Here is a 20,744-nt window from a genome sequence, read left to right as displayed (position 1 = left end):
TGGGACAAACCAATTTGCTGATCTTATGGAAGAGTAATCTCCTTTTCACAAGAACATGGGCTGGTTGGTAGCTCAATTTTGTCAGGCTGCTGAGTTGCCCTAACTGGACTGTGGCTGCATTATTAGGAAAACTGTAGGAATGTGGCTGAGACTTGAGGGATCAGCCCAGTGGAGAAGAAGGGACTTTGTTTGAGCTCTGGCTGCTGAGAATTTTCTTGTCTTTCTAAGAACCAGTAGTAGACCTGCACTGACAAGTCCTTGAAGCAGGACTTGGCAGCAATGTCTGTCCTTTCTGTGTAAAGGCCTTGAGCATAGGGGCCATGCCCATAAGGAAATGTTAATGTTAAATAACATTTCAAAAGTGGAAATGATCTCATTCTTCCTACGGCTTATTTGGGTTTTTCTCTGGGTACTATTTATGGGAAATAGCTGCTTGTATGCAATTTGTCAAGCAATTCAGATCACTGCCTGAAAGTAGTCTTTATTTGCCACTCCACCAGCCTCCATCTTGACCCATTGTTTGTACAGAACCGGTATTTCCGTTCAGATTTCCTGCAGGTAGCTCCACTTGTATTTATCTGCACTTGACAGATAAAGAAATGGAGGCTCAATGACACTTGGTCACCTTACAGGGGCAGTAGAGACTTTCACCTTGAAAAGGAGCTGAGAGCCATTCTGCAGGAACACAAGTGTTTCTTCTCCTTTGTTTGAGGTGACTCCTATTCCATGAAGAGTCCTTCTTCTACTGATGAGTCCTGCTCCTTTTCTCAGTCACGAGAGTGCTTAGCCCTCAGGACATGCTCCAAGGCTTTCTGTTCTGAAGGCTTCCTTGGTGGGAAATGTTTGCTCCTAGAGAATTTATCATCTTTTTCTGCTTTTCTTGTCATAATCTGTTTCATCTTGAAAGCTTAGGAAACTGGCTCTTTAAATTGATTTATTTTTAATCTGGAAATTTACCCTTTCATGCATGTTTAACATACAGCCTTAATATCTTATAGAAACTTAAGCAGATCTCTTCTGTTACAGGGCTTGCAAGGGTCTTCAGGGTGAAGAGGGAGACGAGAATGTTGACCTCATGTTCAGAAGGCTTGATTTATTATTTTATGATATATAGTACTTTATAACTATACTAAAAAAGATTAGAAGTTCTCAGAAGCTAGCTAAGCTAAGAATAGAAAAGAATGAATAACAAAGGAGCTCTCTCTGATTCTGTCCCAGAGAGAGCTCTGTCCTGGATTGGCCATTAATTGTACACATCCAACATGGGCCAATCACAGGTGCACCTGTTGCACTCCACAGCAGCAGATAACCATTGTTTACATTCTTTTTCTGTGGCCTCAGCTTCCCAGAAGAGAAAATCCTAAAGAAAGGATTTTTATGAAAAAATGTCGGTGACACTCTTCTGTTCCTTTCCCCCTACTTCCCTTGCAGCTGGATACAGCCAGAGCATTTATCCACACCCTGTTTTGCTTCTCTTTTCCTTTAACTTGGAAACCAGATAATAGAATCAAATATCTGAGGTGAATTTAGGGAAAACAACACCCATTCTGAGTGAACTTTCCCAGGCCAAGGCTGGAGAATTACTACACACTGGGAGCTTATACCCATCACAAACCTCATCATCTTTCACCTGCATGCAGTTCCTTTTTTGCCTTCCTCTGCTCACCCTAGAAGGGTGACTATGCAGTTATGTAGGAGGTGAATATGCAGCTCCTATGTGGATGTACAGACTGTCATAGCAAAGCATTCCTGGTGCCCTTCAGCCCTGAAGGAGATGAGCAGTTGGGATGTGAAGGAAAGGCTGCAGGAGGACTCTGTGGTTTCATAAGGCAGTCTGCCTCTGCAAGAGCTGTTTCCTCTCTACCTAAACCTCTAAATTTCAGAGGGATAAATTGCAGCTACCCACTTGCTGTGTGTTTGTGATATATGCATTCTCAATGTGATAGAAATGTTGGAATACGAGACCACAGTTGTATTGACTGTTCTCCCCTAAACCAGCCTGATGATAAGGCACAGTGGCAAAGCTTTCTCTTCTCAGTTATCCTTATTATCACTGTGGGGATTAGGTGTTGTGATTAGGGTTCCTTTATGAGATAAAGCTTCATTCTCCACCTCTGTTCTGGTGATTTGTGGTAAGGGTCTGGTTCAGCTACATCCCCACCATTCCAAATCTGCTCCCCAGCTTCAGGCACCAGGAGGGTGGTACCATGTGCTCCTCTCTCACGTCAGGAAACCACAGACATCTCTTTATCTCTGAGCCCTCACCAAGTCAGTCTGCTTTGTGTGCCAACAGCTGTCTGCTGCTCCAAATATCCCAGCTCAAGGAATGAAGTGCTGTAGTGGGATTTGAATGGGCAAACATCTGTTCTTCAGTGTTGTGTACACTGACAACAGACACTACCTGCATTTACAGTTTTGCAGGGCCAGAGGGATGTGTTGTGCTCATTAACCCTGACTGGAGGCACTGCACAGGCCATGGCCGGGCACTGATGTTCTGCATCTCATTTAGCAGTCAGCTCCTTTGCTGGCACAGACTTATCATGTGTAATTACTTAATTTGATTGATGTGATCTAAAAAGAGCCTGGCAAGAGTCAGGGATTTGAACATACATCAGTGGGAAAGAAAAGCAAACTTGGTGCCTTCTTCTCCAGCATTCTTCAGTGCCACAGTCCCTCCTAAATCCTAAAGGTCCTACTTCCCTAGGCTCCTTAGGAAGTAGAAGGGCTTTACAAAATACCTAAAATCTAAGAGCAGAGCTTCTTGGATGACATCTGAAAATGTAACACGGTTTCCTTGAAACTTGTACTGGTGCTGCGTTAGAAGATTCTTTGCTTATTCATTGCTTTTGTGCCAACTTTTGCCTCTTTGTCACAAAAGATGTAGAGAAAGTCCCTGTGACTGAATGTTACCTTTGGGCAGTTGAGCATGTTTTAGAGTGGGACATGTTTTTCATTGGACCAGAGTAGGTCTTTATCCAGAAAACCAATAACTGAGGAGGAAGCAGATTTATGATTCTTGACCTTGCTCTGGTTGTATTTATTTCATGATCTGAAACATTGCAGCAAGATATTTAGCATGGACTTTTTAATGCCAGTTAATTCAATGGGTCTTAAAACAAGGTTTTCTTACACCTGGATGCAAGTACCTGCTAAAAGCTGTGAGAATGCTTAAGTGCACAGGAATGCAATTGCTCTAGTAAATAGAGAAGCTTCCTGTTTTTAGACACTTATGAGTGGAGAAAGATTTGCAGCACTGTGAAACGTGGGGAGAGCCAGGAGGAAGGATGGAGAGAAGTGAGCTGAAGCAAGCTATGAAATGTTGTTCACTGCAGAGCACTGTGGGCTTTCAAGCAAGCTACTGATTTCTCTTGTCCCCAGGAAATTAAAATGCATGCAGTGGTAAACACTGGAAGTAAAGGAGTGGCTGCTTGGGGCTGCAGGTCTGGTTCCCTCATCACGTCTCATGCTTCATTGAGTCATGCAGAGTGTTGTCCTGAGCTGACCTCCCACGTGGAGCACTCCTTGGATGACAGCAGCGTGTGGAGATGCCGCACCTCCGTTCCCTTCCTGTTCCTGGCTCCAGCCCTCCATCCCTGCAGGTGGAGCAGAAGTACAGCCTCTGTGTCCCCTTTCTCAGTGAGCTTGGGTGGCTGGGGGAGTCCTGCCCACAGCCACACACACATGCTCACTGAGGCAGTCTGAGTGGGTACTGCTAAACCCCAAAGGCTGGGTTGTCTTAAGAAGGAAAGGGAATAAAATGAGTTATTTGGAAGAGCTGAGCTCAGGGGGATGTTGGTAAGTCATTGCGTGTCCTTCAGTGCTGAGGGAGTGTTTTAAGTATGGAATATCTCAAAATGTGCTCCTCACTTTGGGACAGAGCTACTGACGGTAGAGCTTAAAGAATGTAATTCTATCACCAAAGGCTGAAGGCAAGTGGAGCTGGGATGGAAGTGACCTTATTAGTAGATTTGCTTTTCTAAACTTCACATGGCCAGTCTCCCATTGTTTGTGAAATCCAAGGTTATGACGTTTGGATCAAAAGTTTCTTTGCTACTTGAATGGACAAAAGATTAACTCTCAAGGGAAATAAGCACAGTTTATGGATCTTACATAGGTGTATGTAGACCTAGGGGTTTTTTAATGCATATATTCCCCTGTATCCTCTTGTGTACCCATACATAGTTTCAGCCTGTACCTTTTCCTGTCAGGGCAATGAATTTGCACCCACTGCTCGTCGAAAGCAGCAGAGAGCTGAATCTCGGCCGCTGTTCATGGGAGACTTCTGCTGCTCAGCTGTGTTGAATAGCAGGAAATCCTGGAGTGCAGCACAACTCCAATATTCAGTTTTTATTCCATATTAGGAAATATTTCCTTATCATTACTGCGGGTGTGTTGGAATGATTTCCGAGATTAATTTCTGCGAGCCAGATTAAAGGACGAGGAGGCCATGCCCGCTTATTTCCCGCTTTGGACTGACTCCATGGGAAGGGCCAAGTGGGCTCAGCCTGGGGCAGGGTGGCCTTTGTCAATCCCTGCAGGTGAAACCAGCCTCACCCAAACTATTTTAAAAAGAATTTATTTCAGCCTGGTAATGGTTCCTCAGTGTGGGTCGTGCAGCTTCTTGTGCTGGCACAAAGCACAGAGCGGCAGCAGGAGGGAAACAAACAGATGGTTGGATGGAAAATGGGATGGCTCCTTTCAGAGACAGTCCTGGCTTGTGCCAGCTTACAGCACACACATGGGCCTGGCCTGGCCTGGGAGGGGTTCCTGCTGCTTGGGAGAGGGATTTTTTGCCTGCTCTCATCAGAGCCCCACACTGCTATTTTGGGATGTTTTAGGTTTAGGAATCAACCTCAAGGCAGGAAAGTACCTTCCTTTCCTTCATCTTGAAAACATCTTTTTTGGCTGCATAAAGGTCTTCTGGTGTTTAGGGAGCATATTGGAGCTGGCTGCTGACACCCCAAAATGCTCTCTGGGTCTTGCTGTCCCCCAGGTTTCCCTGGTGTTATCATCATCATCGTGCAGTGTTTGCATCCTGAGTCCTGTGTGCCTGGCAGTGTCTCCCCAGGGTTTTGTCCCAGCCCTGGGGATCAGGCACTGAGAGTGTCCACTCCTTTTGGCTCACAAGTCATGGAGCACTTTCTGCTTTTAGCTGGGGCTATAACAGGCACCTCACCCAGATGCCCCATGGGGGAAGAATGGCTGAAAATGGCTAAAACATTTGGACATCTTTGGCTTTTAAATAGCAATGGGGCATGTTCCAATGGGGCTAATTTTACTTGGTTTCTTAGTGGTGCTTTAAATAGAACAACTGTAATTAATTCTGTAACTTTAAAGTAACAAAACTTATTCAACCATAATGCACATTGGGGAAGGAAGGCTAAAGGAGATGAAGTAAATAAACAAGGTTAATGAAATGCTGACGTGTCAGTGATGGCATGTTGCAGTCTTATTTTGTTTTCCCTTCCCAAAAGGAGACTGTTGTAACAACTGAAGGGTGTCAGAAGGATCTGGTCATGGCAATAATGTTAGAAAAGAATCTGCATGTGAAATATCTGATTTGTTTTATCTGGCAGGGAATGTTGTTTCCTTTCAGTAGCAGATTAAATAAAACAGGGGCTTCTGAATGGTGATATTACTGAAAATGTGAATTAAGGAGGAACAAAATATTTATTTTTCTGTCTGAAACATACCCCAGAGCAGTGCTTGGCAAACATGCTGATCTGATAATTATGAACCTCACTAACAGCAGCTAGCATCATCCTGAGGCTGGAATGGGACTATTAGGTCAAAACCCATTGAGCTGAAGGGGTTTTTGTTGACATGAGTGAACTTTGGACAAGGTTCTGTTCTAAGCACAGAAAGCTGTACTTAGAAATAACACAAATATTAAGATCACACCCCAAGAGTTGAAAAATACTGGCCCATGTTTGACATAGATGGGACTAGTGAGGTTTTATTGACAGCTTGCTGCTTGGAGACTTCTGGGTCCTGTTGAGTTTTGGTTGTTTCTGGAGGTTAATCAAAAGCTTTGGAATTGGATTAAAACTAGGTTATAGCAAAAGAAGATAGAACCTCCCTGTGCTGGGCTGCACCCAGAGCCCCAGGGCAGCAGGGCAGGGGGGATTCTGCCCCTGTGCCCCTCTCTGCTGAGCCCCCCTGCAGGGCTGCATCCAGCCCTGGGCCCAGCACAGCAAGGACAGGGAGCTGCTGGAGCCAGGCCAGAGCAGGGACACCAAGGGGAGCAGAGGGATGGAGCAGCTCTGCTGGGAGGAAAGGCTGAGGGAATTGGGATTGTTCAGCCTGGAGAGGAGAAGGCTTTGGGGTGACGTCACTGTGGCCCTGCAGTGCCTGAAGGGAGCCCACAGGAAAATGGAGAGAGACTCTGGACAAGGGCCTGGAGTGACAGGACAAGGGGCAATGGCTTCACACTGACACAGGGGAGGTTTAGATTTGGATATGAAGAAGAAATTGTTCCCTGTGAGGGTGCTGAGGCCCTGGCCCAGAGAAGCTGAGGCTGGCCATCCCTGTTATTTTTCAAGGCTGGATGGGGCTCTGAGGAAGCTGGGAGAGTGGGAGGTGTCCCTGCCCATGGCAGGGCGGTGGAACTGGATGGGCTTCAAAGTCCCTTCCAGCCCAGGCCATCCTGTGATCCTCAGCAGGAGGAGGTTCAGTATAAACAATTGGATGGTGAAAATATGCACAGCACAGTTGCCAAACCTGTGCTAGCAGAAACTGTAATTCTCCTCCTGGGCTTGATGGCACTTTCTCCTTCTGTTCCCTCACTGGAACTATCAGCTGTTGTACAGCATTTTTATCTCTGCTGTCTGTTTGCTCACCCCACGTATGGCTGCACATCTCAGAAGCTGCTCAGAGTACATCCCACCACATCATCCTGCTGAGCCTTGGGCTGTTTTTTTCATTTGTCTGGCCCTGCCCACTGCCCCTTGGTGTGAATCATGCTGTTATTTGTGTATGGTGGGTTGGTTTTTTCCAGTTTTATATATATCCTGTCTCTCTTTAGGAGAATTCAAACAATTTAGAGACCGTGGGGCTGGCGCTTGTGCTCAAAGCTTTGCTGTGTCTGTGCTGCTTTCCTAGATAGCACCTCATTTTTAAAATATAATCCTTGTCATTTTTTAATATAATCCTTGTCAGCCTTGGGGTTTAGTGCCCAGCTTGGTGAGTTTTTGGGCTGGGTTGTCTGGAAGGAGCCAGGCAGAGTCTGCTCTCACTTCTCACCCAGAAGAGCCCCAGCTCTGGGCACGGTGGTGACAGCTGGAATTTTGAAGGTACTCACTTCATTGTGCTCTATGTGTTTGCTTCATCTCTCCTTTCTCTTTTATTTCCTAATTCTTGAAAAATGCCATTTGTGTACTTCATTTCAGGAGCAAGTTCAATGTCATGCTGAAACCATGGGAATTTTGAAAGGCAAAAATATGTTTTGGTATGTTACTTATCCAGGGGCTTTGATTCAGGAGGCAAATTCTCTTGGAATGTTAAATGGAAAGTTCATTAATTTGGCAGTTTTTACTGTAATAGCAAACTGCCTTCCTAACTGCTGGGCATTAGAGGTATGCTTGGGTGGATAAATTAAAATTATTATCAGTCTTTCTGTGAATTGATGGCACTTTGGAGGGAGAATTGCTCTTCCCTGTCCTGCTGAACACGTATGTAGCTTGACATTGTAAATCCAAATTGGAGACCAGCAGCATTTGGAAAAAAGGTGTTTTTCTCTCTGGCAGAACTGGGTGTGGGGTTTGCTCCCTAACTTAAATACTCACTGAGTCCTGAGTAAATTTATTCTAGGGCTACTGTATAACTGTACTACACACGTGGCTTCAAAAAGAAACACGATGTTTCCAGTGTGTGACTTAGGTTCAGATTAGTTTGATAATATAGATCCAGCCTGATTTGAAATATCCTGTGGCTCTTCCTACTGACACAGCTATGCAGGAGACTTGCCTGTGCAGGAGGCTTGGATTCTATCTTCTTATCCCTTCCTGATTAGAAAGTGATCTCACAAAGTGCTGTGTTTCAGGGCAGAGCAGTTCTTCATTTGCTTTGATTTATTCCATCTCTCCTCTTTGGAGCTGCTGCAGCAGGTGGGATTGGATGCCTCAGTGATTTTTGCACTCATTAATAACAGATTTAATCCAATAGTTTAATGAAAACATTAATGACAGGCTCTGGGAGCTGCCAAGACGGTGCTCCAGAGAGAATGTGGGGTTTGGAGTTAGCAGTGGTGTAGCAGAATCTGGGTGTAGGGGTTTAAAGGGTGGGAACTCCAGGCAAACAGATGCAGAGTTTGATTTAGAGCTGTTGTGACAAATGGGAGTGCAGATTGAAGTTGTAGTCAATGCTGCTTGGCCTTTCTCTGCTTCCCAGTCAGGAAAGATCTGGGAACAAAAAGGTCAAATGGATGCTTTGATTAGGCAACATTTTTCTACCAGGAGGGAGAGGGAGAGTTGTATCCAGCTGACATATTCTATTCAATGATAGATCAGGAGGGGATTGCTTGGAAACATCTCTTGAAGGCTCCAGTTCAGTAGCATTTGGCTGCTCTCCCCTTTCTGTAGCTGTTCCCTGCTCTCCCTCATCCTTGGGGAACATCCCTCCTCTCCTCTCTTCTCCTCCCCTCTGTGCTGTTCTCCCTCCTGCCTCTGGTAGCCAGATTTTCCCTGGCTGCTGCACATCCATAGCTCCTTATCCCCTTGCTGCAGGTGCTGAGCTGGCATGAGGAGAGCTCAGGCTGGGATTCCAGCCATGCCTGCAGGAGGCACGGGCTCATTTCCTGGGCCAGGCAGCACATATGGCATCCCTACTCCTGGCAGCTCGGAGCCCTGGTCCTGCGGGCTCAGCGCCTCCTGTCCATTGCAGCCCTTTGATGTCTTTCTTCCTCACACTTGGGGATGTTCCAGGCCCTTCAGAAAGATCCCAGAGGAGTTCTGGCTATATGTGGCCAGCTGGTTAAATATGATATTCTTCATGGTCCAGGGAGCCTAAAGTAATTCCAGTGATGCTGCAGGAGTGGAATGGTTCCATTATGGAGGTGGCATGGATTTGGGTGAACTATTAGGCTTGTGAGGGCATTTCCAAGAATCACGGGTGGCACCTTTTCAAAGCATTCCCGTTAATGTGGTGAGGTCAGTACAAGTAGTATGCTGTCAATAAAAGGTCGTGTTTTGGAGCTCCTTCCTTCCCACCCCCATCCCTCTGCATCATTTGTTTTTAAAGGTCATGCTTAAGCACTGTACTTGGTGACTCCCAGCTGAATATTTTGTCTGGGATGTGGATTTGTGCTGTGTTTGGGGGCTCGTTAGTAGAAGCAGAGACAGGAGGAGAAAGGAAAAAGGCTGAAGAGGTTTTCTCGGCTGTGAGTTCGCACAGAATTCTGTGGGATATCTCGTGCCTCCTGCCAGGTCTGTGCTCTTTTTCATTTACTTTGGGGACTCTGGAGAGCTTAAGGCGTCTCCTGGTTTTACAAATATTTTCTTTGTGGTGGTTGTGCGCTGGTTTTCTCCCCACAGTGGCAGAGCTAACTGGGGACACTTATTTGTCTTTCCCTCCTGTGAAGCATATGAGGGTCAGTCCCACTGTTGATAGTGTGGGGTGCCAGTGCTGGGATTGGGAAATCTTTTTACAAGTTTAATAAAACCCAGTGACTTGGATTTGCTGTCTGGCAGTGCCTGCATTTGTGAGTGTAGAGCATGGGCAAAACAAATGAAGAGGAAATCAAGTTGCAGTGTTGTTTTATCCTACCAGGAATACAAGACGTGCAAAGGAGAAATATCCGGTGTGAGACTGTGCCTGCTATACCTTAAGTAAAGGTTAATCCATTTCAAGCCTGGCTTAATGCTGCTCTATCCTGATGTTCCAAAATTATCAGAAGGCAGGTTTTTACTCCATTAGGTCATTTCTTGAAATAACTTAATCACAGATGGTGTGTGGTCAGCTGTGGCTCTGTTTGATTTGCTCTTATCAACTGAATTGTATTTATCTTTTCCCACCTATTGAGGGAAAAAGTGTAAAATTGTACAATAAACACAACAGGGAGACCAGTGCTAAGTTCTCCTGGCTTTTGGAGACGTGTCCAGCATGGGGGATGTTTCTGTGCGAAGAACAGAACTGCCTAATTTTTAGTAAACACTGCTAGGAATTGACAGATCGCATCTTTCTTCAGTAGAAAACTGAAGGGAATAAAAGATTGATTAAAAATAGAAATATTGGCATCACTTTGAAGCAGCTGTAGTGCTATTAAAACCTCTTTGTGCCTTTATGAAGAGATATATTTTTATTCTCAGAATTCTGGTGTCTTGTGCGCTTCAAAATAAACAGCTAAAATAATACCCACATGATGCCATAAAACGCCTTTATTTGTGACACAGCAGCTGCGTTTCTGGCAACAAATATCCTATTGTCACATCAGATCCCACGAAAAATCCACAGGAAAAAATCCCACCCTCTCACAGTGCAGCAGGCAGAATCCAAACAAAGAGCCAGGAGCAGAGTTCAGGGATCCTCCTGCCCCAGTGTGGACGTGCAAGTTCTCTTCTGTATGAACCCCTAATCAGTTCACCTTCAAAGCCATTAGGATCTGCTTAAATTAAGCCTAATTTGGGATTTGTCTTCTGCTCAATCCTCTGAGGAAACTGAAGGATTAAATAAATAATAAAAAGGAAGCCAAGTGCCTGAAGGGAGCCCGCAGGGAAGATGGAGAGAGACTCTTGACAAGGGCCTGGAGTGACAGGACAGAGGGCAATGGCTTCACACTGACAGAGAGCAGGGTTAGATTGGATTTGAGGAAGAAATTGTTCCCTGTGAGGGTGGTGAGACCCTGGCACAGGTTGCCCAGAGAAGCTGTGGCTGCCCCTGGATCCCTGGCCATGTCCAAGCCCAGAAGGAGCTCTGGATAAGCTGGAAGAGTGGAAGGTGTCCCTGCCCATGGCAGGGGGGTGGAGAGCAAGGTGTTTGAGGTCACTTCCAACCCAGGCCATTCCATGGTTCTGTGTGCAGAAGACAGGTGATGTACACATGGTGCTGTGTACTTCTGTGTAATTTTCCAAAACTAACTTCCAAAACAACCTGACCAAATGGGAGTGAGGCTGAGATGCCTCTTTTCAAGCTTTTCTTCCATGAAGCTCTCTTGAAGTGCCTCAGCTCACTTCCAGGTAGGGCATGAATCTTAGGACAAACTGTGCTGGTTCTTTGGTTTTTAATCTCCCCTGGCTTTCCCGGATCAGCTGCAGGGCATTCAGAGCTTCCCTGAGGTGTCTTTTTCCAGCATTAAAAAGTGTTGTTCCAGTATATCCAAGTTCCTTGGGTTCAGGATAAAAGCTCTCAAGAAGAGCAGCCTTTCTTCTTTCTGCTTTCTTTCTTCTTTCTTCCCAGTTTTTAGGTGTCCAGTGGCCATGTGCCTTAAGCCATAAGTACCACCTGGCCACGTGTAACTTCATGGAGCAGTTTTAAAATTCAAATATATTCAATGGTTATCTTTATCCTTGAAATAACTTCTCTGGACTGGGGTTAGGCTTTTTCTCCATTTGCTGTCTCATTTTATTCCACCCTTTTTTTTTTAGCATCTAGAATTTTTGGAGTCTGAAATTGTCACAGAGCTGTGACAAGTCCAGCTCTGGGAGCTGCCTGATCCTTCTCTCTCCTACCCTTTTTCCTCCCCCAGGCAGGGCCCAGGTCTGCCAGAGGGACATTGTCCTTATTTGTGGACAAGCACAGCTGGGTCAGCTGCCCAGAGCGTGCAGTGCTCTTTGCTATGATTCACTCTTTGTTTTGCCAACATGTTGTTATTTTTTAGAGTGGGTAGCACATCCTCCTGCTATCTTGGGATAATTTTAGAAGGCAGCTTTTAATAATTTTTCTTATATCTAAAGAGCAGTGCCTTTACTGTGAATTCTGGAGTGCCTAACAACTTGGAGAGTGGAGAAGAGGAATATATATTTTATTTTTCTTTTTGAAGTGAGTAATGATTTGACCTGCTCTGTTTCAGTACATGTTACCATGGCGATGACTGCAGGGACTACAACATCCTTTCCCATGAGTAACCACACCCGGGAGAGAGTGACGGTGGCCAAACTCACACTGGAGAACTTCTACAGCAACCTGATTATACAGCATGAGGAGAGGGAAACCAGGTACTGCCTCTGCTTCCCCTCACCCCTCTGCAGCTTTTCTTGCTGTTTGTTCAAGGGTATTTCAGTCCCCGGGGATGGGGCAGCTCTGGGAAGTTCTTCTGTATGTGGTGGCAGGGAGTGAATTCCTAGAGGGGACAGGCTGTCTTTGGGGGGACCTGTGAACATCCCTGGATCACTGTCACTGAGTGGCCAAGGAGCTCCACTTCTGATGTTTTTGTGCAATTCACCTCCTCATCAGTGGAAACTACTCTGTGCAGGGTGTTATTTTGGAGTAATATGTGAGGTTTCTCCTTCTGTGTGAGGTTGGGGACCTCTGATTCATCTGCAGGTGCCCCAGGGAATGAACTCTGCAGAGCTGCTGAGGGGTGGGAGCTTGGTTTGGGGTAAGGCAGCTGCTTGTGGTGTCTGTTCCTGCTCTGCACCATGGAGCTCATGCCAAGACTCCCAAACCCTGCAGGAGGGAGTGTGTAGGAGACAGGGAACAGGGCTGAGAGGTGTTTGATGGGATGATGGGGTAAGGAAAGGAGGCAAAGAGCTGGTGTGGAAATAAGTTGCAGCAAAGAAATAAGGGGTTGATGATGGAGGGTTTGAGAGGCTCTCAGATAGGCAGGAAGACTTTTGGGGATAATGTAATCCCAGTCTGTAAATTCTGCTTGGGTGGTGCTGCCTGGTACTCCTTGCATGGGAGTGTGGGATGGTCATCCCCACTCAGCTTCTCCCAGCAGTGCCCAGTCCTGTCTCTGAGGTGTGAAGTGCCACTTGAATTAGGTGTCAAAGCACCAAGTGTTTGGCTTAATGAATCTTGTGTTGGATTGTCATTAGTGTGTGAAATTATCATTCCTCTGGTAATATGTTTTTAATTGAAGGGTTTTCAGTCAAGCAGCAGGGTTTCTCTCTTCATCATATTTAGTCATTATTCCATGTAATGGAGTTGCTTCTAGTTAGGAGAATAGACTGTCTATCAAGGGCCTGTAATTTAGAGGATCCTGCTGTACTTCCCAAAGTGCAGAGAGGCACCAGCAGCCTGGCTCCAAGCCTTTGAATTCTTGCCTGCTGCAGGGGGTAACCAGCCTTCAGAAAGCTGCACCCTGGCAGCTGTAAAGGAGCATCCTGTGGGTGGACAGAAAGGGGTGCTGCAGCTCCATTGCCATGTGCTGACCCTCTGCCACCTGTGGGGTATTCCCTGGCTTTGCTCCCCTCTCAGAGCCTCCCAGCCTGGCATGGCACTGGGGGAAGGCTTGGAGCTGTGAGCCCTGGCCTGGGCAGGATGCTGGGGTGAGAGGATGGTGCATCCAGGGGGTAGAGTTTAGTTGCATGGGAAGAAAGGGGGCAGGACCAGGGGGAGTCATCACACAAAGGGGATGGAAGCTGGAGCAGGCTGGCATGTGGGAGATGGAGCTGAGATAGAAATGGTGAAAAAACCAATTTTTATTCTGGCTTGTAATTCTAATTGATAAAAACAGCCTTAATTCAACAAGATACAATCACTCTAATAACATACTTTTTCATATAGGTTTAATGCCTGATTCTGCAAGTACATAACCATGTGCTTAAATTTGCTTCTACATTTTCCTCAGCTTTGTTCACAAATTAGTAACTGGGTGGAGTGGGGCTGCCTGCCTGCAAATTTCCATCTGAGGCAAATTCTTCAGAGTTTGGAATATGTGAAGCAAAGGTGTTGACTTGCTGTGGTGTTATGTTTGGTTTTAATAAATAATAAAAGGTGCAATCCCCTGGTTTTCTCCTTGGCAGGCAGAAGAAGCTGGAAGTGGCTATGGAAGAGGAAGGCCTTGCAGACGAGGAGGTAAATGCTGCTTAAGTAACCTAACAAACTGCTTTGCTTTTGTCCCACTGCTTCAGATGGGCATTTGAAGAGCTCACAGAAACATCAGCTAGCATGACAAAAGGTTTTATTTTGCACATGAGTGTTGCCCCTTTAATAACCTGTTTATGTTAGGGAAGCTGGGAATATGCTTGACTGATTCTTGCAATAGCTATCCAAGGCTTTTCATGCTACCTGCAGTTCTTATGAGACATGGCCACAGCAAGTAGCTAGCAAGCTTTGCAAAGATTAAAATTGTTTGCTGTTATATTTGGCAAGAAAAAATAAGTGGGTAGAAAGCAAAATCCTGAACCATTTTTTCTTGATTTAAAAAATTAACCATCACACCTTTGCTCCTTTTGGATACAGATGAGGAGGGATCTCAATCTGGTTGCCACCTCTGAGAACTTTAGTCAATGAGTTGCTTTTCTGAGGTCCATTACACCATATCTGCCTTCAGGATAGGCTGGGAAATAAGTAGGAAGAGTGTGTCAGTCCTTCTGGAGTTTTTGTGGCTGCTATAACTCCTGAGAAGTGGGAATATGAGTGTGGGTGTGTATTGCCATCTTGTGGCTTTAAAGGATGCTGTAATCCCAGCACAGTCTGGCAGGTACCTGATCCAGGGACCTCCTTAGCAGACTCTGAGCTCTCAACATCTTTGGGTGCAGCATTTGTCTTCTCTCGGGGTGAATCCCAGTGACATTTTCATCAGACAAAATAGATGATGGCATTTAGACAGATTTTTCTTTCAGAATTGAGTGCTTGCCTGCCATAAACCAAGTGGATTTTGTTGTAGATGTGTTACCAGGGCCTCTGCTGCTTGCTAAGCTCCTTGTTGCCTGTCATCACTTGGGATACAAGTTTCAGCTTTTATTGGTCCTTCACTCTGCTCAAAATGAAGAGTCCTTGCCTCAGGCAGTGACTTTGGCCTTGAGACTGATACACTTTGTTTGGACCAGTATGATAGTTTTTCTTCTTTTTTTTTTTTTTAATAACTAAGTAATAAAATTAAAGCACCACCAAGTAATAAAATTAAAACACCACCACCCACCAACCAAAAAAAGGTGGGAAACCGTGCCTGAGGCTTCCATAGAAAAGACCATACTCAAGGACTATACTTTGAGAAATTCAGAAAGAAGTGTAGAAGGAGAAGTTTTTCTCCTGTTTGGATTCCAGAGAACAGCTTCCCAGGAAGGGAGGGTGCACATCTTGACTCTCTGTTGCCAGCTGACTGACAGGTTGCTGTGCTGTGTCCTCAGAAAAAGCTGCGCCGGTCACAGCACGCTCGCAAGGAAACCGAGTTCCTGCGGCTCAAGAGGACCAGGCTCGGCTTGGATGACTTCGAGTCTTTGAAAGTCATAGGAAGAGGAGCATTTGGGGAGGTTTGTGGCATTCTTGCTTGAACAGGAGATTAAAATGGGATTGACCACTGTAATGAAACATTCTAATTACAATTTGATGAATTGTTTTATTGCAGAAAGGCAGCAATTTGTGTCATTCTCCAAGTGTGAGAATTCTGGTGATTAATCACATGCATTGATTTCCCAAGGCTTCTGGAAAGACACTTGGTTTCCCATGGCTTCCCACACTGATGTTGCCTTCATGGCCCTCTGCAGTTATGGATTTGCAATGGCATAGCCCCTCTTGATAAACCTCCTTTGCCCTGTGTCACATCAGTTATTTCTCCTGAATTTTAACCTACACAGTTTAAGTTACTTGGAATTCCCTGTGCCTGCTGACTTTTCCTAAAACACAAACTGTTTCTCATTACTGTTAGTGTTGCACATGGTGCAGAAAATTCCCTTTTCAATATTTAACATATTTAAATGTGTTTTTAAATATTTAACAAGAGAACTTTTCCATGGCTGTCAGTTGGGAGCCTTCCAGTGGATTTCTGAGGCAGAGGAGACTGACTGGGTTCTCTCTCTTGGTAAAGGTCCGCCTCGTTCAGAAGAAGGATACAGGTCACATTTATGCAATGAAGATACTGAGAAAAGCAGATATGCTGGAGAAAGAGCAGGTTTGTCATCTCTAAGTCCCCTAAATTTCAAACTTACCCTTTCCAGAAAATCTTTTCCACCTTTGAAAGCCCCTACAATGGTCTGGCAGTCCGAAGAGTGTGTGCTGTTCCTACCACAGCACAAAAGCAGCAGAGGTTAGGAAATGAGGTCATGCAACTGCATTTAAAAATTACTTCTTTACAACTGATTTGGAATAGTCACAAAGATTTTATTTTTCTCCCCTTATCAAGGGGAGAAAAATAAAATCTTTGTGGCTGCATTTCAAGGAAATACTTCTGGAAAAATTTTACTGCATTTCAAGGAAAATATTTCTGGAAAAATAATCCTGTGCCAAATTAAAAACGGAGGTATTTGATGTTTTTTTTAAAGAAAACCCGCAGAAATCACATTGTTCATCAACATTGTCTTCTTTGGGTTTGCTTTATAGTTGGGTTAATCTTGTTGGGGGTTTGTTTGTTTTGATTTTGTTAGTTTGGTTGGTTTTTACTTTTACTTTCTAGCTAACAATTCCCTGTGAGGACACATCAAATACTTTAGCACTACAAAGCAAAGAAATGAAGGGTGGGTATCTCAGGAGATAAGAGGGCTTTTGTCATACTAGTCCAAACCTTACCCATCATTGACACATCATTTCCCTGCAGCAGTGGTACTTTTTTTTCCTGGCACAGATTATTTTGTCTCCTGCAGCCCATGCCCTGAATTTAGGGAACCAGAGGAGCAGCAGGGTGTGCAGAGCAGCCAGATTTTGCGTGGTGCTGCCCCCATTTCAGAGCCTGATGTGGGAAGGAGTCTGAGCTCATGTTCTACATTCAGTTTGAGACAGTGATCTTCCCTGGCCAGTGTTTATCTGCTGGAATTTTCATTGTCTGCCTTGTTCTGTGGAGAGACAACAGAGGACACACGTAAAAAAAAGAAATCTTGTAGTATTTTTCCCCCTGAGTCTGGTAGCACTGGGAGAATCCTGGCTATTTTTAGGCAAAGTTTTCCTGTTGTATTTTAGAGCTGCATTGAGGAGTTGAGGGTGGAAAAAAGTACTTTCTAATGAGACTAAATAAAGGCAGATAAATCCAGGCTGGAGTATCTCCTGCAGAGGGAGAACCTTTGCCCCATGCAACCCTGTGACAGGATTCATGTGAAGATGTTCCTCAGCAGCAGAACTGGGGAACAGATGCAGGAGACTGTTTGCTGCTTTTCTTACAGCTGTCAAGAAATATTTTTCCATGCAAATGTCTTTAATTTTTCCTCCAAGATGAGGGTATGTTGTAGTGAAAACACACACTCCTTCTCCTATCTCCATTATTCTTAATTTCCATCAAATTATGGGATAGCAGCTTTCCCTGTATTTTCCAAAACCTTAGCTGGAACTGGAATACCCTGAGCAAGGTCAGATATTCCTCAACTCACTTGTACTTTTTCCACCAGCTTTTTCAGTTCTTTCTAACAAACAGAACCAGTTTAACAAGCTGTGCTTTGTGTTTCTAGAGAAACCCTAGGATCTTGTGAAAAATAATGGAAAATATGAGTATGGAAAGAGCTAGAAAAATAGTTCCTTTGCTAAAGGTCATGAAAATGTGCTGTAGGGCTAAGAATGTAATGTGGTGTTTCTTGTTGAAATATTTCAATATTTGCCTAATAATAATAATTTTTTTTCAAATTTTAGGTGGCCCATATCAGAGCAGAAAGAGATATTTTGGTTGAAGCAGATGGAGCCTGGGTAGTGAAAATGTTTTACAGCTTTCAGGATAAAAGGAACCTTTACCTGATCATGGAGTTTTTACCTGGAGGTAAGCTGGGTGCTGTGGCATCGGGTGCCACAGGTACTTCTTCCTTAGCTTTTGTTGGCAGCTTTATAAAATATTAGGAACAAACATGCTGTATAATTTGTGAAAATAAAAATGTTTGCACTCTTTTAAATGAAGTTTCAGTCATGTGACCATTCCTGATTTTTAGGGGAAGGAAAAAGGTTGAAGGGGTATTAAATAGACTTGAATTAAATAATTTTTTAGTAGAAATTTCTGCTTTTTACAACTGAAGCTATTAACAGTAAAAACAAACCAGAAAAAAAGCCCTTGTTCAAACAGTTTGTGCAATAAATTTAACATGTGTAAAAATCCACTGTATTTTCTTGGGCTGTTCAATTAAAATTCCTGTTTAGGATTTTCAATTAAAAAAGTAAGTTGGGTTTGTAGGTCCTTGCATTAATAGTATGATTAGTAACTATAAGGCCAGTTACAAGGTTACATTTGGATTCTACTGGGGTTTCTTATAGTTTTGTGATTTAAAATGTTCTGATCCCTAAGCTGTATTTTCTTCTCTTTGATGAGGTGACATGATGACCTTACTGATGAAGAAGGACACTTTATCAGAGGAGGAGACCCAGTTTTACATTTCTGAGACAGTGTTGGCCATCGATGCCATTCACCAGTTGGGATTTATCCACAGGGACATCAAGCCAGACAATCTCCTGCTGGATGCCAAGGCATGTACTGGTGCTTCCAAGATCCCAGGCTGCACATCACTGGGAGCCACTGGTGCCACCCCAGGGATTTCAGCTGGCTGGAGGGAAGGCTGGGAATGCCCAGTGTGTTTTCTCTGGAGAACACCAGTATGTTTAAACAAAGCCAAATCTTACTCACAAGCCTTTTAACCATTTTAAGGCAAGGCTTTTAAGGAAAAAACCCACTCAGCGTGGCCAGATGCTGATATTCATACACATTAAAAGGTGCAGCATTCCTTTCATGCATCTTGAAGTAGCTGTGGACAATTCAGACAATGCTAGATGTTCAGTTCCTACAGTTACATTTATTTCATCACCCACTCAGCTGTGGAAACTCCCTCAGTTAGACTGACCATTCTGGCCATGAAATGCACCCTGTCAGCATCACCAGATCATGGAATTATCTAGGTTGGAGAAGATATTTAAGATGATGGAGGCCAGGCATTACCCCAGCATGCACAGGTCTGTCAGGTTTGATGGGTTCTATCAGCACTGATGTCTGGGAATCTGATTAAAGCCAAGGTTACTATCAAAACAAAGCAAAGGAATTTTGTCCTGGAGGCTTGCTCAGTCACAGTGGTATCCAGTTCAAAACAAAACCAGGCAAAGTAGCTGCCCTCAACTGTTGGGAAATTGTAGATTTGACCATTCCTGGGGGGCCATAGCCTGTTGGAGAGAAAACAGACCCCTCCAGTATACCAAGGTTCAGTCTTTGCTTCCCTGCTTGTCCTGTGCCAGTCCATCATGGCCTGAGAGGGCATGTGCAGTGATTAAAACTCTTTTTCTCCCCAAACACTACCTATATAAATAATGGTTTTGTATTCTCTGATTATGTGTTTTCAGGGTCATGTAAAGCTGTCTGATTTTGGGCTCTGCACAGGTTTAAAGAAAGCCCACAGAACAGAGTTCTACAGGAACCTCACACACAACCCACCAAGTGACTTCTGTGAGTATGAGCTGTCCTAGTTGAACATGTAAATGGTTTTGAGCTGCAGCTGTACATTGTACCTGTGTTTCTGCTGGGATAAGCAAGATGGAGCAGGCTGATTGTATTTAATTGGAAAACTGGAAATGCTTGTTCCCTGGGTCATGGGAGCATTTCACAGGCAAGAAATTATGATTTCTGCAGTGGTCATGTATTTTTGCACATTCATACACAGATATGAATACACATAATGTAATGTATCTATATTGTCATGTATTTTTCATTATGTTAGTGAAGATACAGAACTGCTTTTTCAGGAGGGACATGGGTTCCATGTGCCAAAGGACTGCAGTCAGTGACAGTCTCCTGAAACTTTTCAGAAGCTGATCTAAAAATGTTAACAAGTTCTAATTTAGAATTGCTGATATGTGTCCTACTTACATGAGTTTCAGCTGTGCATTGGACAGTAGTTATTCTCATGTTCCCATTTTCAGTTACAATCAAGGATTTGTTTTTAGACTAGGGTTCTAAATATCCAAGATAGTTACTTAAAACTGGAGCCCTATAAATCTTTCTTCTCTTAATTCTCACAAATACACTTGTTATTTAATAACTACTTTGCAAATTAGCATTTCAGAATATGAACTCAAAGAGGAAAGCAGAAACATGGAAGAAGAACAGGCGACAGCTGGTGAGTTAATTAATGTATAATTCTTGGTTTGCTTTTAAACTAGTTAGAGAAAGTGTTAAATTAAAACTCAGTGCTAATGCTCTTGGTTTTTACAACCTGCAAGATCCTCATATGTGGCTCTCTACAAGCTCCCAAAGTCACAAATAACTCAAAAGAAGGGGATCCAGGTTGGAATAGCAAGGCCCTGCTCCTCTCTGTGCCTTTGTTTGCCTTGTGAGCATCCGGCCCAAGCCCTCAGGTGTCCTCAGCCCCCGTGGCCAAGCTGTGTCTGGGGCTCTCTCCAGCACTGGCCTGCTGTGGATCCATGGGTCTGATTCCTGCAGCTCAGTCACAAGCAGGTGTGTGGCTGCAGAATTCCTTTCCAGAGAGCTCTGGGGAATTCCCATTCTGCTGAAAGGGAATGTGGTGGAAAGGCTGTGGGAGGGTGTTGGTGCTGGAGTGCTCCAGCCTGGGTTTGTGGTGGGGAGTGGTCAGTAATGGGGGGACTCGTGGCATAAACTGAACCAAAGCAAAGTGTCTATCAGTCATTCAGACTTCCATCCCTGCCCATGATTTTCATCAAAAAAACCCCAACTCTCAAATTTTGGGACCATTTATTTTTCCACACCCCTTTAAAAAAAGGGACCTACTGCAGTATCC

At 44.4% G+C, this 20,744-nt stretch overlaps 1 protein-coding gene across 4 annotated transcripts in view; it reads left to right on the top strand.

Annotated features, from left to right (window-relative positions):
* The window catches only part of STK38L (serine/threonine kinase 38 like), a 46,098-nt gene that overhangs the window by 15,496 nt on the left and 9,858 nt on the right, over nucleotides 1–20,744 (top strand). For 3 of the 4 annotated variants that reach the window (XM_059472273.1, XM_059472271.1, XM_059472270.1), the window contains exons 2-9: nucleotides 12,005–12,149; nucleotides 13,902–13,953; nucleotides 15,231–15,353; nucleotides 15,908–15,991; nucleotides 17,653–17,776; nucleotides 18,317–18,471; nucleotides 19,333–19,435; nucleotides 20,044–20,105. In XM_059472273.1, coding sequence (XP_059328256.1) covers nucleotides 12,016–12,149; nucleotides 13,902–13,953; nucleotides 15,231–15,353; nucleotides 15,908–15,991; nucleotides 17,653–17,776; nucleotides 18,317–18,471; nucleotides 19,333–19,435; nucleotides 20,044–20,105 — 837 coding nt within the window. In that variant the 5' untranslated portion in view covers nucleotides 12,005–12,015. Of the gene's footprint in view, nucleotides 1–9,347; nucleotides 9,423–12,004; nucleotides 12,150–13,901; nucleotides 13,954–15,230; nucleotides 15,354–15,907; nucleotides 15,992–17,652; nucleotides 17,777–18,316; nucleotides 18,472–19,332; nucleotides 19,436–20,043; nucleotides 20,106–20,744 lie in introns of those variants that run through there. The other variant, XM_059472272.1, reaches the window with a different exon arrangement.

The sequence above is a fragment of the Ammospiza nelsoni genome, chromosome 5 (genome assembly GCF_027579445.1).
Source record: "Ammospiza nelsoni isolate bAmmNel1 chromosome 5, bAmmNel1.pri, whole genome shotgun sequence".
In the NCBI taxonomy this organism is placed as follows: domain Eukaryota; kingdom Metazoa; phylum Chordata; class Aves; order Passeriformes; family Passerellidae; genus Ammospiza; species Ammospiza nelsoni.
Note: the sequence above shows the minus strand (reverse complement) of the source record. Positions and strands in the feature narration are given on the sequence as shown.